Source organism: Aulonocara sp. 'chitande type north' Nkhata Bay, linkage group LG18 (genome assembly GCF_057382095.1).
Source record: "Aulonocara sp. 'chitande type north' Nkhata Bay isolate Kocher_YH1m ecotype deep benthic linkage group LG18, A_spYH_male_GT1.1, whole genome shotgun sequence".
Lineage (NCBI taxonomy): Eukaryota > Metazoa > Chordata > Actinopteri > Cichliformes > Cichlidae > Aulonocara > Aulonocara sp. 'chitande type north' Nkhata Bay.
The window spans coordinates 15,370,841-15,386,621 of record NC_141361.1 but is presented as its reverse complement, the minus strand read 5'-3'; the positions used below and the strand labels follow the sequence as shown (position 1 = coordinate 15,386,621).

Below are 15,781 nucleotides of genomic sequence, written 5' to 3'. Positions count from 1 at the left end.
GTGTCTCATTGTGTCTAATTAGGTTCGGCTGTGTTCCCCTCCTGTGTGTCATTCCCTCATTACCTTGTGTGTATTTATAGTGTGTACCTGCCTGTGTTCCTCGTCGCGTCGTCTGTGTTACTCAGCGTTAGTTGGTATTTCTCTGTCTCTCTGTTCTCATCTCGTGTTCCTCTCCATGTTGCGTGTTCCAGGTTTATTAGTTTTTCCCAGTCCTCGCCACCCTTGTTTCTGTTTATATTTCACCCTTTGTAAATAAACGCTCACCTGCATCTAGCCGTTTCCTGCATATACTGTAGGGTTCTCTTTCCTACAAACACCACACGACTGCTGCCCCAACCGTGCCTTCATTTCAGGAAACATATGGTTTGTTTTAGTTATGATGTGTGTAAACCATAGGCACAATGGCTGAAAACACATTACCTCCCTGGTCAGTTAAAAACTGAGACAGAATGTATGGTCTTCACATTTGAATAAGGTTCCTATGAAGCCTTGATTATTTTAAGATATTAAAATGTAACTTATTGCGTCGGCTAGTTAGATTGTATAGATTTTCTTCTGAGTCAACCAACTTGCTGCTGAAAAAGCCTTTTCCTGTGTAATGAAATGTAACCACAGCTTCCTGAACTAAGGAACTGTTATGTGATTAGTTAGTTTGTGACTTGAGTTTCAAAGATTTAAGTCTGATAATGGCCATACATAATACAGGTTATCATTTTGGGGTTTTTACTCTCCTGTTGCTCAGTGCACATTTCTTTTCCTGTTCACCTGATTTCTGTAGTGATCACAGATTTGATATTTAAAATTTTTGGATAAATTAAATGCTTTGAATGAAAGAAATGTGTAGCATCGATTTTTTTTTTCGAGCACCGGACATCAGATCTTGCTTGAGATCTGATGTCCGGCACTCCCGCACACGGCCCTGTCATTACCCCAAACCAACATTACCTGCTGATCTGTCCACCACTGACTGATGTCCCCCTGGTCCCAGCTCCTATATTTGCTCCACTTTTAACAGTAATACACAAAACTCTGGACTCGGACCTCTCTCTCCCACAGTCAACATAATACCCGTCATAATCACAAACAGAGAGCATCAGAATTATCATAAATCCACTAACTCCAAAAACATTAATAACCTCCGGCCTCTTCAAAAATGTCAACATCCATTGACCTCTACTGTCAAAAATCCACCAGTCTTGATCAGTATGGCACTTTTAAATGTCCGCTCTCTGTTGAACAAGTCTTTTATTATTAATGATTTAATTTTAGATAATAAACTTGACTGTTTATTTTTAACTGAAACATGGCTGGGTTCGGATGCACCAGTTGTTCTCACTGAGGCCTCCCCACCAAATTTTAATTTCTCTTTTTCTATTAGAAGTGGTAAGAGAGGTGGTGGGACTGCATCTTTAACCAACAACACACTCACCACCAAACAAATTTTATTTGACAATTTCACCACTTTCGAATTCCATGCTATTGTTTTTAGCAGCCCTCCAGTTTTATCTGTCACAATTTATAGACCACCTAAAGACAGTGCTGCTTTTATCAAGGAATTTTCAGAATTTTTAACAAACATACTGTTCTGTTTTCAATATGTTCATATGCTAATGACACAAATAAGTGTAAAGTGTATTTCTATTGTTATATATTGAAAAATGTTGAATCTTTTATTTTGACATCTGGATAGACAGGGAGGCTTTTATTTTGCATTGTGCATAGACAGGAAGCAGGAAATGCAGAGAACAGTGGGAAAAGCATGGCTACAACTTTGTAATCATTCATGTGGAATCCAAAGCAATCCTTCAAAGGAGTCCTTCAGAAAGCAATAGTCGTAAGTTCTGTCAGTTCTTTGTATATTAAGCAATTAATAATAGGGTGTTTTGAGACATTATTTTGTACCTTCTTTGAAGTGCAGTTATAGGGTGTAGCTTCTGAGCTAATGATACAAGTGTACGCTCACCCACTACCTGCTTGTTTTTCTTTGTAGTAATATCAGTTTGCATATCTACAGTATACTTATTTCATGGTCTCCTGTGTAAGTGCCTGAATATATTTACCTGCTGATTATATGTCAATCGATTAAGAGTTTTGTATTATGTGTTTTTCTAGTTTCACTCCAGTTCAGTGATGTCAGTGCAAGATGATTGCTATGTTTGGAGTCATTAAAGGAGCAAGTACGCCAGAGCTATCGCTGAAGCTGCACGCACCAGGGCCACATTTGCACAGAGGGAGCTCGAAATAAAAAAACATAAGGCCAAGTTGGATTTAGAAAAGGCTACTCTTGAGGCAGATCTAGAAGCATTGGAACTTGAAAAAGCAGCTCCCGTTGCTGTTGCTGAGGCTGAGGTTTTAGAAGCAGCAGCAGCCATAGACTGTGATGATATACACAGCAACAGGAGTGGCATCTCACCTTTGTCCATAAAACAGCAAACCGAGGCATACCTCGAAGATCAAGCTCGAATCAGTTTTAAACCTGCCATAGATTCTCAAGCCACACTGAGTCCCATCTATGTTAAGAAAGCATCGTTGTCAACAAAACAAGAACTCCCAGAATCCAACGTAGAATATAACACTTTATCTACAAACCCTGGTTACTCACAGCTAAGTGAGCATCAGCCAACTACAGGACAGCAGCCATTCTCGCCTCAACCCACTCCATTGAGCCCTCGCTATTTTTGTAAGGCATCTGTAGAACGCAGTCCACACATCAGGCATTCAGATACTTCTCAAAGGAACAGCATACAGCAAAACTCTCAGACTCCATCTACAGGCATGTTAGACTTTGCAAAGTATCTGGCACGCAGGGAATTAGTAACCACAGGTCTCACTAAATTTGATGATCAGCCAGAAGGCTACAGAGCTTGGCAGTCATCCTTCCTCAGCACCATTCAGGATTTGGAGCTGACAGCCAGTGAAGAGTTAGATCTACTAGTAAAATGGCTTGGCAAGGAATCATCAGAACATGTAAAAAGGATCCGTGCTGCTCATATCACTAACCCTGAAGCTGCGCTTAATTTGTCATGGTTGAGACTTCAAGAATGTTATGCAACCCCAGAAGTGATAGAGTGTGCTCTCTTTAAGTGACTGGACTGCTTCCCTCGCCTCACGTTGAGAGAAAACCAAGGAAGATGGTTATCTACCAGGTCTTAGTTATAGGGCTGCTCAATTAATCGAATTTTAATCTCGATTACGATCTGGGCTTTCAACGATCATTAAAAATGACTGAGCCGATTATTAGCACCTCCCTCAAGCTTTACTCTCGCGCTGCTCCGTGTGGAAAATCGAGCGCACCTCTCTGCATTTCGAACACGTGTCACGACAATTAGGAGGACCCGAGGGAAGCTCGGAAAGCTAAGCAGAAGTTATTTGGAGAGGAGAGTGACTGCCGTTGGTTGAAAAGAGAGGTTAAAAAAAACAAACTTCAGTGGTGTGGAAACATTATGGGTTCGCGGAGTCAGACGTGGATCAAGTAGACACAGTGTGTAAACTTTGCTACGGTGTCGTAGCTGCACCACAGATCAACACTGCAAAGTTCACTAAACATAGATGTTTACATTTTTCATTTATTTCTTATATTGCAAACATTTGCACTGTTATCAGTATTTGCACACTATTTTATATTATTTTTTAAAGTCATTATTCAATACATTGTTATTGTTAACCCTTTAAAGCCGGTCAGAGCAGCACGCACCGTTTTGTATAACTATTTTTAAATCCCTGTAGAACCTGAACCATGTAAGCTAGCGCAATAATTTTTTTGGCATATGAAACTTATATCTTATGCCATCATTTGTCCTCGGTCACGGTTTCCTTCCACATAAAGCTTTGCAAAAAATTGCATAAAAAGCGCTTGCAGGAACAAAAACATAATATTCCAGAAACACGCTTTGCCGATCCGATCAGCTGTTCGTAACACTTCCCACATTGAAACAGACGTCAGCGCGAACTATCGCATGTCCGCCATTTCCTGTCCAAAACCGGAAGTGACGCCATATTCGCGGAAAATGTAGTTTTTTACTTGTAGGCCTTAAAAGCCTATACTGGTGTTTTTATAAGTCATGTTTGACGTTTCTGAATAGTTTCTGGGATGCTTAGAACTCAAATTGCACAGCTGGAAATATTTTATTTTGATGCTCATGCTGTTTTCTTTGCAAATTTGCATCATACGATTGCTTTTTTGTTTTTCCTGCAGTATATAAAAATTGCTGTATCTCCAAAGTAAAACTATGAAGACACTCAAAATAAATTTCCTGTTGTTGTAAACTATTTTTTGCAACTTTTTTGTATTTAAAGTTTTGAGGGACAAACCTCTTAAATTTCTCCAAGTAGAAATATATGTAAAAAAAAACAAAAACGATTTTCAATTTTTTTGTAGCTTATTGCACGTTTTTGCAATTAATGTAGTTACTATGGACTTAATGCATACATATTATTAAAAATATGGGCTATAACAGTTGTATTGATGTATAGCAACTTGAAATGCTCCCACAAATGGCACTACAACATGTAAAAAAATAATATAAGCTCTGGCGGACTTGGTTCTATAGTAGATCTTAAAGGGTTAAATAAATATCGTCAAATAATCGAGATCTCAATTTCAGTGAAAATAATTGTGATTACCATTTTTGCCATAATCGAGCAGCCCTACTTAGTTACTTGGATACTCCAAGAGGCATTAACCCCATTGTCGAAAAGCTGCCAGTGAACCTGCAAGAGAAATGGCTCTCCGCTGGTTCAAGGTATAAAGAACAGCATAGGGTATGCTTCCCCCCATTTGCCTTTTTTGTGGATTTTGTCAACAGTGAAGTCAAGGCTAGAAACGATCCCAGTTTTGTTTTGACAAACAGCAGCCGTTATTATAATTGAAATGAAAAACCCATGGCAAATCATGATGGTGGGAGAACTGCCATAGCCGTTCGAAAGACAAATGTGTCCACAGTAGCTAATCCAAGCTCCAGACATAGAGAAGAAACAGATGGGAGAGGCGCAAATGATCCTGCTAAGTACTGTCCACTTCACAACAAACCCCACCCTCTGGAAAAATGTAGGGTCTTTAAAGCGAAACCACTCATGGAACGGAAGAAATTATTAAAGGACCACAGACGGTGCTTTAGGTGCTGCTCAGTTACTCAGTTGCAAGGGAATGTCACATGAACCTACAGTGCAATGAATGTCAGAGTGATAAGCACTGCACTGCTCTTCATCCGGAGACTACTCTCCCAGAAGTGTCGCCTCCTGCATCCGTGTCAGATACAGACCAGCGAAACAACTCCACAACAGAGGTAACCTCAAAGTGCACTGAAGTCTGTGGAGTTGGTCTCCTTGAACGATCTTGTGCTAAGATCTGCCTGGTGCGAGTTTTTCCAAAGGGACAACGAGAACGCTCAGTCAAGATGTATGCCATCCTGGATGACCAGAGCAATCGCTCGCTGGCCAAATCAGAGTTTTTCCAACTCTTTGGGATCAGTAGCAACCTTTCCCCGTGCTTGCTGAAGACATGCGCTGGTACTACTGAGATGACAGGGAGAAAGGCAGTCGGTTTCCAGAATGAGGCTTTAGACGGTGAAGTGTGCTTAGACTTACCTCCACTCATTGAATGTAATGACATCATGACCAACAGGTCTGAAATCCCCTCAACAGAGGTAGCACGTTCCCATGCCCACTTGATGCCCATAGCGCCTTACATTCCTGAGATAGATCCCGAAGCACAGATTTTGATCTTACTGGGAAGAGATCTCATACGTGTACACAAAGTAAGGCAACAAATTAACGGCCCCCACAATGCTCCCTTTGCCCAGCAGTTGGATTTGGGATGGGTGATAGTTGGGGAAGTTTGCATCAACAGGGCACACAAGCCTACTGTAGCTGTCTATAAGACTAGTGTCTTGCCTAATGGACGTCCATCTTTCATGGTGCCATGTCAGAATGAAATATCTGTGAAAGAAAAGTTGGCGTATGGCGGGGAGAAAAGACCCGATATTTACCCTTGCCTGTCCAGTTATGGCTCCATCAACATGCCTGCTGAGGAAAAACTTGGGGTAAGCGTATTCACAAGACAGACATGTGATAACGAACCGGCTTTGTCGTTTGAAGACGAGAGCTTTCTGAACATCATGCAGAAGGAGTTCTGTCAGAATGAACAAAACAGCTGGGTTGCTCCACTACCATTCAGGTCGCCCAGACCACGCCTACCAAACAACCGTGCTCAAGCCTTGTCTCGTCTCCACTCTCTGGATCGCACATTGGGCAAAAATCCTAAAATGAAAGAGCAGTTCATTGCATTCATGAAGAAGCTCTTCGAAAATGGGCACGCTGAGAAGGCACCTTCTCTCCAAGAACATGAAGAATGTTGGTATTTACCCATTTTTGGGGTCTACCACCCCCAAAAACCCGATCAAATACACGTAGTATTTGACTCAAGCGCACAAGAAAGTGGCATTTCTCTTAATGGCGTCCTGCTCTCAGGCCCTGACCTAAATAACTCCCTGTTAGGAGTGCTGCTCAGGTTCAGAAAGGACATTGTTGCTGTGACAGCCGACATCCAACAGATGTTCTATTGTTTCATGGTGAGAGAGGACCACAGAAATTATCTAAGATTTCTTTGGCACAAAGATCATGACCTGACAAAGGAAGTAGGGGAATACCGCATGCGCGTGCATGTGTTTGGGAATAGCCCGTCGCCTGCAGTCGCTGTATATGGACTTCGAAGAGCTTCCCAAGAGGGTGAGCACAAATACAGACCTGACACACGCCAGTTTGTGGAGAGACACTTTTATGTGGACGACGGACTGATCTCTCTCTCGAGAGAAGCAGAGGCTATTGACCTTCTCAAGCGCACTCCAGCATCACTGGCAAGATCTAATCTTAAACTGCATAAGATTGCCTCCAACAGTATCAAAGTGATGCAGGCTTTCACCCCTGAAGATCTGGCTACAGGTTTAAAAGACTTGGTGCTAAATGAGGAAGTTCTCCCAGCACAAAGAAGCCTTGGTCTGTGCTGGAGGATAGATTCTGACACCTTCACATTCAAGGTTGCAGCTGACAACAAACCCTTCACTCGCCGAGGAGTGCTATCGACAGTTAACAGCCTCTTCGACCCACTGGGCTTGGCTGCTCCAGTGACCATCCGAGGACGAGCACTACTAAGGGAACTTTCAGCTGACATATGCGACTGGGATACAGAACTTCCCACAAACAAGTTAAATGAATGGGAAACATGGAGAAGATCACTACAGGATCTAAGTAATCTTCAGCTTCCTCGTGCCTACATACAACAGTCCCTCTCCACTGCCATGTATACTGAGCTGTGTGTATTTTCTGATGCCTCAAACTGGGCCATAGGAGCAGTAGCTTACCTGAAAGTCATCACTACAGATGGACAGTGTCGAGTCGGCTTTGTACTTGGGAAAGCCAAGCTAGCTCCTAAACCAGAGCCCACAATCACTCGCCTGGAACTCTGTGGGGCAGTGCTGGCCGTCGAAGTGGCAGAACTAATCCTCAGGGAACTCGATCTTAAACCTGATACTGTGAAGTTTTTCTGTGACAGCAAGGTGGTTCTCGGATACATCCACAATCGTGTTCACCGAATTCGACAGACAACTTCTCCTCAGCAGTGGCACTACGTGCCAACAGATCAGAATCCAGCTGACCTAGCCACCAGATCGGTCCCAGCATCTCGGCTTGGAGAGACTATGTGGTTTACAGGTCCAGATTTTCTTCACAAGCCTCCTGTGGCTGAAACACATGAGCCCTTTGAGCTGGTGGAACCAGATGCAGATGTGGAGGTAAGACCACAGCTGACATCCTGTGCTACCCATATAACCGAGGGTAAGTTGACTTCAAATAGGTTCCAACGCTTCTCCACCTGGAGGTCTTTACTGAGAGCAGTTGCCTTCTTGAGCCACCAGACTCAATCATTCAGTACCAACCCCCCAAATACATGTAGAGGATGGCATATGTGCAACAAACTTCATACTCCAGAAGAACTGGAGGCAGAAAAGCTGACCATACTTAGGTTGGTCCAAAGGGATGCTTATCCAGAAGAGTATGTTGCACTGCAAGAGAATAGAGCAATTTCAAAGACAAGCACAATCCTCAAGCTAGACCCTTTCATGTGCAACGGTCTTTTACGAGTTGGTGGACGTCTGAAACACTCCACTGTTAGTCTTGGAAGGAAAAATCCAATCATTCTCCCAAAACAGAATCATGTGACCAAATTGCTAGTGACCCATTACCATGAAAAGATAAAACATCAAGGACGACAGTTTACAGAAGGGGCAATCAGAGCGGAAGGCCTGTGGATTGTTGCCGGCAAAAGGTTGATTAGCTCTGTAATCCATTCCTGGATTGTCTGCCGCAAGCTGAGAGGAAAACTGGAAGTCCAGAAAATGGCCGACCTTCCCCCAGAACGTCTGAGCATGTCTCCTCCCTTTACATATGTAGGGTTGGATGTTTTTGATCCGTGGGAGGTAATCACCCGAAGAACTCGAGGTGGAGCAGCTCAGAGTAAGCGATGGGCGATCCTTTTCACGTGCATGAGTACCAGGGCTGTGCATATAGAAGTCATTGAGTCCATGGACTCAAGTAGCTGCATCAATGCACTACGCAGACTTTTTGCCTTAAGATGGCCTGTGAAGCAGCTGAGGTCAGACTGTGGTACAAACTTTGTTGGAGCATGTTCTGAATTAGGAATAAGACAAGATGATCAGAGTCAAGACAAGATCCTGAGTTACCTCTACGAACACGGCTGTACATGGGAGTTCAACCCTCCACATGCCTCGCATATGGGAGGTGTGTGGGAGCGCATGATTGGTGTAACCAGGAGGATACTGGACTCCATGTTGTCTCACGGTAAACACAGTTCCCTGAGTCATGAAGTGCTCTGTACATTGATGGCAGAGGTGTCTGCTATAATCAATGCAAGGCCATTGATCCCAGTCTCCAAAGATCCTTCTTCACCACTGCTGCTGACTCCCGCTATGATAGTAACGCAGAAACCTGCAAGTACAGGTACTTGCTGATGAATTCTGGACCCGATGGAGAAATGAATATCTACACACTCTGCAGCCAAGTGGCAAGTGGCATGTCGCAACTTACAAGTGGGTGATGTAGTGTTGCTCAAACAGAAGCAGTCATCTCGTAACGAGTGGCCGATGGGGTTGGTCACTACCACCTTTCCAAGTAGTGATGGGAAGGTGCGCAAAGTGGAAGTCAGAACAGCATCACAAGGCAAAGTAAAGACTTTCTCAAGGCCTATAAGTGATGTTATTTTGCTCTTATCAATAGAGAGTCCTAAGTTAACCAAAGACAGTTAAGCATGAAGTGGCATATTTGGGAATGCCAGACGGGGAGTGTTCTGTTTTCAATATGTTCATATGCTAATGACACAAATAAGTGTAAAGTGTATTTCTATTGTTATATATTGAAAAATGTTGAATCTTTTATTTTGACATCTGGATAGACAGGGAGGCTTTTATTTTGCATTGTGCATAGACAGGAAGCAGGAAATGCAGAGAACAGTGGGAAAAGCATGGCTACAACTTTGTAATCATTCATGTGGAATCCAAAGCAATCCTTCAAAGGAGTCCTTCAGAAAGCAATAGTCGTAAGTTCTGTCAGTTCTTTGTATATTAAGCAATTAATAATAGGGTGTTTTGAGACATTATTTTGTACCTTCTTTGAAGTGCAGTTATAGGGTGTAGCTTCTGAGCTAATGATACAAGTGTACGCTCACCCACTACCTGCTTGTTTTTCTTTGTAGTAATATCAGTTTGCATATCTACAGTATACTTATTTCATGGTCTCCTGTGTAAGTGCCTGAATATATTTACCTGCTGATTATATGTCAATCGATTAAGAGTTTTGTATTATGTGTTTTTCTAGTTTCACTCCAGTTCAATGATGTCAGTGCAAGATGATTGCTATGTTTGGAGTCATTAAAGGAGCAAGTACGCTCACCTTCCTGGCTCTTGAAAAGGAGTTTGGCTGGCTGTTTATCTATGTTCACACTCAGGGAGTTTAACACATAGAGAGAACAGTACACATACACTCAAAATATAACATGATCATTTTAACCGGTGATTTTAACCTGCACATAGATAATCCTTCTGACTGTACATCAAAAGAATTCTTAAACATTCTTCACTGTATGGATTTTACCCAGCACGTCACGCAGCCGACTCACAACAGAGGACACACTCTGGACCTGGTCATCACCTATGGGCTGTCCAACAGTGTGTCCTCTGTTGTTGATTTGGCTGTCTCTGACCACTACGGTGTGTTTTTTAACATCACCGGTTTTATTCAGCGCGAGACCTCGGTGCAAACTGTGAGGAGGCGCTATCTAACCTCTGTAGTGGCTGCAAATTATACCAGGGTTTTAGACTGGATACATGCACCTCATGTGTTAACCTCTTCGACATGTAAATGGCTGTGAACAAAGAGAAACTTGTAAATAACTCATGAAAGAATAAAGTTACGTTGAAACCAAGCACACCATTGTTTTTCTTGTGACATTACCAATAAGTTTGATGTGTCACATGGCCCTCTTCCTATTGAAAAAACAAAAGTTGTATCCAAGATGGCCGACTTCTAAATGGCCACCATGGTCACCACCCATCTTGAGGAGTTTGCCCCCTCACATATACTAATGTGCCACAAACAGGACTTTAATATCACCAACCATTCCCATTTTATTACGGTGTATCCATATAAATGGCCCACCCTGTAGATAACCAAACTAAAACCTGACATTACAAAGAGTAGGCATGCAGAGGTGTTGAACTCCACTCCTGGAGGGCTGGTGTTCTGCAGGTTTTAGATAACACCCTGGGTCAACACACCTGAATCAAATAATTAGTTCATTTCCAGGCCTCTGGAGAACTTCAAAAAATGCTGAGTAGGTAATTTAGCCTTTAAATAAGCTGTGTTGTATCAAGGACACAACTAAAACCTGCAGGTCACTGGCCCTCCAGGCCTGGAGTTCCACACCTGTGGCATAGAGCAATTACAACTATAATAAGAAACAAAACCTGGAACACAATCTTAACCTCAGAACATTAAAGAAACCAGAAATAAAAGACCAAACACATAAACATTGTGCCACAGACCCACTGGGACCCAGACCCAAACTCAACTCAGATTAGAACTACTTCTACTTAAAAATATTTATGTTAGAAAATTAGTTGTAATAAGTGACTGGCACCTACAAACACAGTCAAGAGGCTTAGCTGTTCAAGCCAAATTTAAGAGATAAGGGACTTGAGATTTGTTGTGCCCAAAGATCTGGTTCCAGTATTCTAGAAACATTTAATAATTTGGGATTGACACAACAAAACAAAATTAAAAGGGAGTGGCAGCTGTCAATGGCAGATATTAACTTTTGCTGGTTAGCGAAGATTATTAAAAATTGGTTTGAGCTAAGGTGAGAGGGGGGCAAGAGAGCGATGGACAGACTGGTGCTGCAGCCGCAATAATGCAGTCGTGGTTAAAAGATAGCTGAGCGTAAAAGTGATGCTCTTGAATTACCAGTCAATCTATGTCCCTACGCTCACCTATGGTCATGAGCTTTGGGTAGTGACTGAAAGAACAAAATTGCAGATACAAGTGGTGGACATGAGCTTTCTCCAAAGGGTGGCTGGCCTCTCCCTTAGTGAGTGAATGGGTTAAATGCAGAGAGGTAGTTGTAGTTGTAGTTGTTGTTGTTGTTGTTGTATACAGGATGAGAGGTAGGGATGGGTATCTATGAGATTTTCACGATTCCGATTCCATTTTTGATTCTGTTTAACAATTCGATTCTTTATCGATTCTCTTATCGATTCTTTTAAAAAAGGAGAACACTAAGGTCGAATAGCTTAGAACTTTGTTTTATATCTTCTCTTTGAACAAGATAGAAATTTAGGAGTAACATGGCCTTACAAACCCAACAGTGAGATCTTAAGAGATCCACAGCCTACGGCTCTTCAATGGGGTGTCACAGGGTCCCCAGGAAAAAAAATTGTAAATGTAAAATAACAAAATAAATATTCTTCTGTAGCAATAACAAAGTATAACATAAATTATTCTGTAGCAATTACACAAGAATATCCAGTAATGTCCCTGCCTACAATTAAACACATTCACTTACCGAAAATCAGGGCATCTGCTGTGGCAAATGGGTGCAAACCTTTTACCACAAACTGAGTCACTGCTCAGTAACATTCGTCTATCCTGGCCTGAAAGGAGATGCTACCGGTAGACTGCAGTGAGAACTGCCAGCATCTGAGCCAGCCAGACTCTGTCTGTCTCTCTCATCATGGTCACCTAAATGCACAGTAATAGCAGGTTTTGTAATAAGGCAGATCGCGCTAACACAATATGCACTGTTAGTTGATTATTTACCTGCCGCATTAACGGGAGAGGACGTGCCAACGTTACCGCTGCTGCTGGGTTGAGATTCACAAGTCGAGCGGAATTAAAAACATGACATTCATTTAAGGTTATCGTGTGTTTTGTGAGCAAATGCTTTTTCATATTCGTAGTGTTTCCTCCCTTAAATGAAATATCTACTTGGCAAGTATTGCAAGTTGCCCTGTTGTCATCCGTTCTCGTAAAGTATAATCAAACTTTTGAGCGTTTGAGCCGCCATGTTTCCTGCCAGGTAAATGACGCTCCGCAACGTGGTGACGTCATTCGGGGCGACTGGAATCGATAAGGGAATTGTTTTACAAAAATGGCAAACAATTCCAAGGAATTGAAACAGTGGGAACCAGTTCTCAACAAGGTTTTCGATACCCATCCCTAGTGAGAGGTTTGGCCATCTGGAAGGGGCTCCGATTATCTTCTCCACATCGAAAGGATGCAGTTGAGGTGGTTTTGGCCCACCAGAAGAAGAATCTGGGGCAGACCCAGGACATGCTTGAGAGAATATACCTTTTGGCTGACCTGTTAATGCCTTGGTGTTCCCCTGATAACCTAGAGGAGGTCGCCAGGGAGAGGCAGGTCTGGCTTTCTCTGCTTTGGCTGCTGTCCCTGCAGCCCGGTGTTAGGTCTGCACTTGCAGGCTTTGCTTTGTTCACCGTGAACAAAGCAAGATAATTAGACCTCAATCCATTTTAACTTGCAAGGGAAGCCGGTCTGGTCAGGATCTTGGAGCTGCAAGCTCCCCACCTGATCCCAGCCAACTCCAGTCTCCCCTCCCATTGTAAAACCCATATGGTGTGTCATAAAAGTTAAGGCACTGTGTGTGTGTGTGGGTGTGTTTGTGTTTGTATATGTAACTTCCTGGTTACAACTGTTTTAACAACAACCCTAGTCATAAAAAGGGTCATCTCCCCTCACCCCGTATATGTCTTAACCCCTTTTAATGGTCCACCATATACAAGCATAGGTGAGCCCATAAATGGCAGGAAGTAAACATTCCTTACTAAATAAGGAAACCAGAATGTTACCTGCAAGTGTGCCTGCAGTTTAAGACAAGGTTCACAATTTTAAATGCAACAATGACAACTTTTAACAAAATCACTCCAACACCCAGCTCCAGAGAAGTGGAAGAAAATGGATGGATGGATGGTTTTTGCTACCAAAACTATTACAGTAACTCAAATATTCAGGCTCTATAACAATGGCAAATTTCTGGTGACAAGATCTCAGACAAATCAGGCTGGTGGGGTCAGAGTGTAGCCCTATTGTAAAGGGTCTAACAGAAAAAAACAACAACAACAGAATAAGAGTGTGAGGCTTCTTTTTAACCACAGTGGTGTGTAACACGTTTTGTTTCAATTTTAATTTTCTTCTTATCTGCTTCCTCATCAAGAGCCTTGCTGCTGTACTACTTTAGCACTTTAATATGTTGGTCTACCTTTTTATGCTCTACACAGCATTAGAGATATCATAAATCAACACCATTTTTATGATCTGTGTTGGATTTTATGTTTTCATATTTAGTTGTATTTATATAATGTTTACATGTTTTCAGCAAGAAATACTTTCTTTTGAACAGAATACTGGGGTTTCTGCATTTATTTATGTAAATAAATGTAACTTTTGATTGAGTCTGTTTTGATTAGATGGCTTTGAAAAAAAAATACATTCAACATTATTTTATTTCATTTCAATGTAGAAAAAAGTGATTGCTCAAGCTTTTTGCTTTTTTTTCTTCACAGTGTGGCTTTCGTTAGGGTGGTACTCTAGCTCAAAGACGAGACAAACTATCAGATATCTCACGAACATCACACGTTTTTCACCACAGTGCAGTTCAACAGAAGACCTGAAATAGAGGTAAGTTCAGAGGAATGTAACATGCGTATAGACAGCTATTTGTCAGGTTTAATTTTGATGAAGTTTCATTTTTCATGTGACAGTTTGTTGCACAAGTTAACTTTGAATTTTTTGTTTCATAATGTGGTTTTTGTTAAGGCAGAATCTCTGAATTAATGTGAAACAAAAGGAGGAACTATTAGTTTTCCGAAGAACATTGTACAGCTTTTGTGCTGAATCACAGGGCAATTCAGCAGAAGACTTGACAGTTGATGTTTGAGGTAAGTTGCTGTTTTTGTTTTCTGAAATTTGATACTTTTTTAGTCACTTTGGTTTTATATAATATACAAAAATTAGAACCAAAATCAACAGTTTCTGTCACTTTAGAGAAAACTGCTCAGTCATTGTGTTTGATTGCATTTTATTTTATATGTATGTTTTCCAGAAGATTGAAAATGGCAAACTTCACATCCACATCCAGAACGAGTGGTCTTGTTGAATACATGTGTGATACTAATGTTCCCACCATCACTGGTCCCCTTTTCATCTTGATCTTCATCCTCAGTATCATATGCAACAGCCTCCTCTTATGTGTTCTTTTCATCTACGAGAATCTGAAAAGTATCACAAATATTTTCATCCTGAACCTGGCCTGCTCTGATTTGATCTTCACCATCACACTTCCATTCTGGGCTGCTGATCACCTACACAACTGGGTCTTTGGGGACTTTGTCTGCAAAGTTATCACTGCTGGATTCGCTGTTGGTTTGTACAGCAGTGTCATTCTGCTGACTGCTATGACAGTGGATCGTTTTACTACTGTTGTACTGCACAACTGGCCGATCAGCCATGCCAGAGTGAAGAAGTGTGCAATTGGTGCCTGTATAGCTGCCTGGGTCATCAGCATCTTAGCGTCCCTGAGTGATGCAATGAAAGTAAAGGTTGAAAGCTGGGAAGGTAAAATCTATTGCTATGATGAACCTGAAGACACGCTTGGACATTATCTCCAAGTGTCACTGCTATTCTTCCTCCCATTTGCCATCATTATTTTCTGCTACTCTGCCATCCTCATGAAAGTTTTGCAAGGTTTAAACAGAAGGAAGTTCAGGACTGTGGCTGTGCTGTTGTGTATTGTTGCAGCCTTTTTCATTTGCTGGGGGCCATACCATATTATGCTTTTAATCAAGTCTCTCAATACAAACAATGATTGTAAGGTACTGAAACGGTTAGCAGTTGCCTACCATATCTGTGAAATGCTTGCCTATTCTCACTGCTGTATGAACCCTCTGCTATATATGCTCTCGCAGAAGTTGCGAAAGCATCTGTTGAGTCTTTTGCGCTGTGAAAAAGTGAACAGGAAGAAGAGAGAGAGAAGCACCAGCCTGAACACTTCACAACAATTCACCCTGCAGAGCTCTGCTGTTTAGATGGAACTGCAGAACTATCCATTTAACAGTCACTAATAAAATTAAACCTTGATTCAGGCTGATACAGTCATAGTACTTTGATGTGTAAGTGTATTAACTCATTCATTGAGGCAAAC

At 41.9% G+C, this 15,781-nt stretch overlaps 1 protein-coding gene across 1 annotated transcript; it reads left to right on the top strand.

The window, feature by feature from the left end:
* The first annotated feature begins 14,571 nt into the window (after positions 1-14,571).
* On the top strand, positions 14,572-15,781 carry LOC147308231 (chemokine XC receptor 1-like). The gene has a single exon (XM_086271605.1). The coding sequence runs from the start codon at positions 14,673-14,675 to the stop codon at positions 15,663-15,665; it is 993 nt and encodes a 330-aa protein (XP_086127731.1). The 5' UTR covers positions 14,572-14,672; the 3' UTR covers positions 15,666-15,781.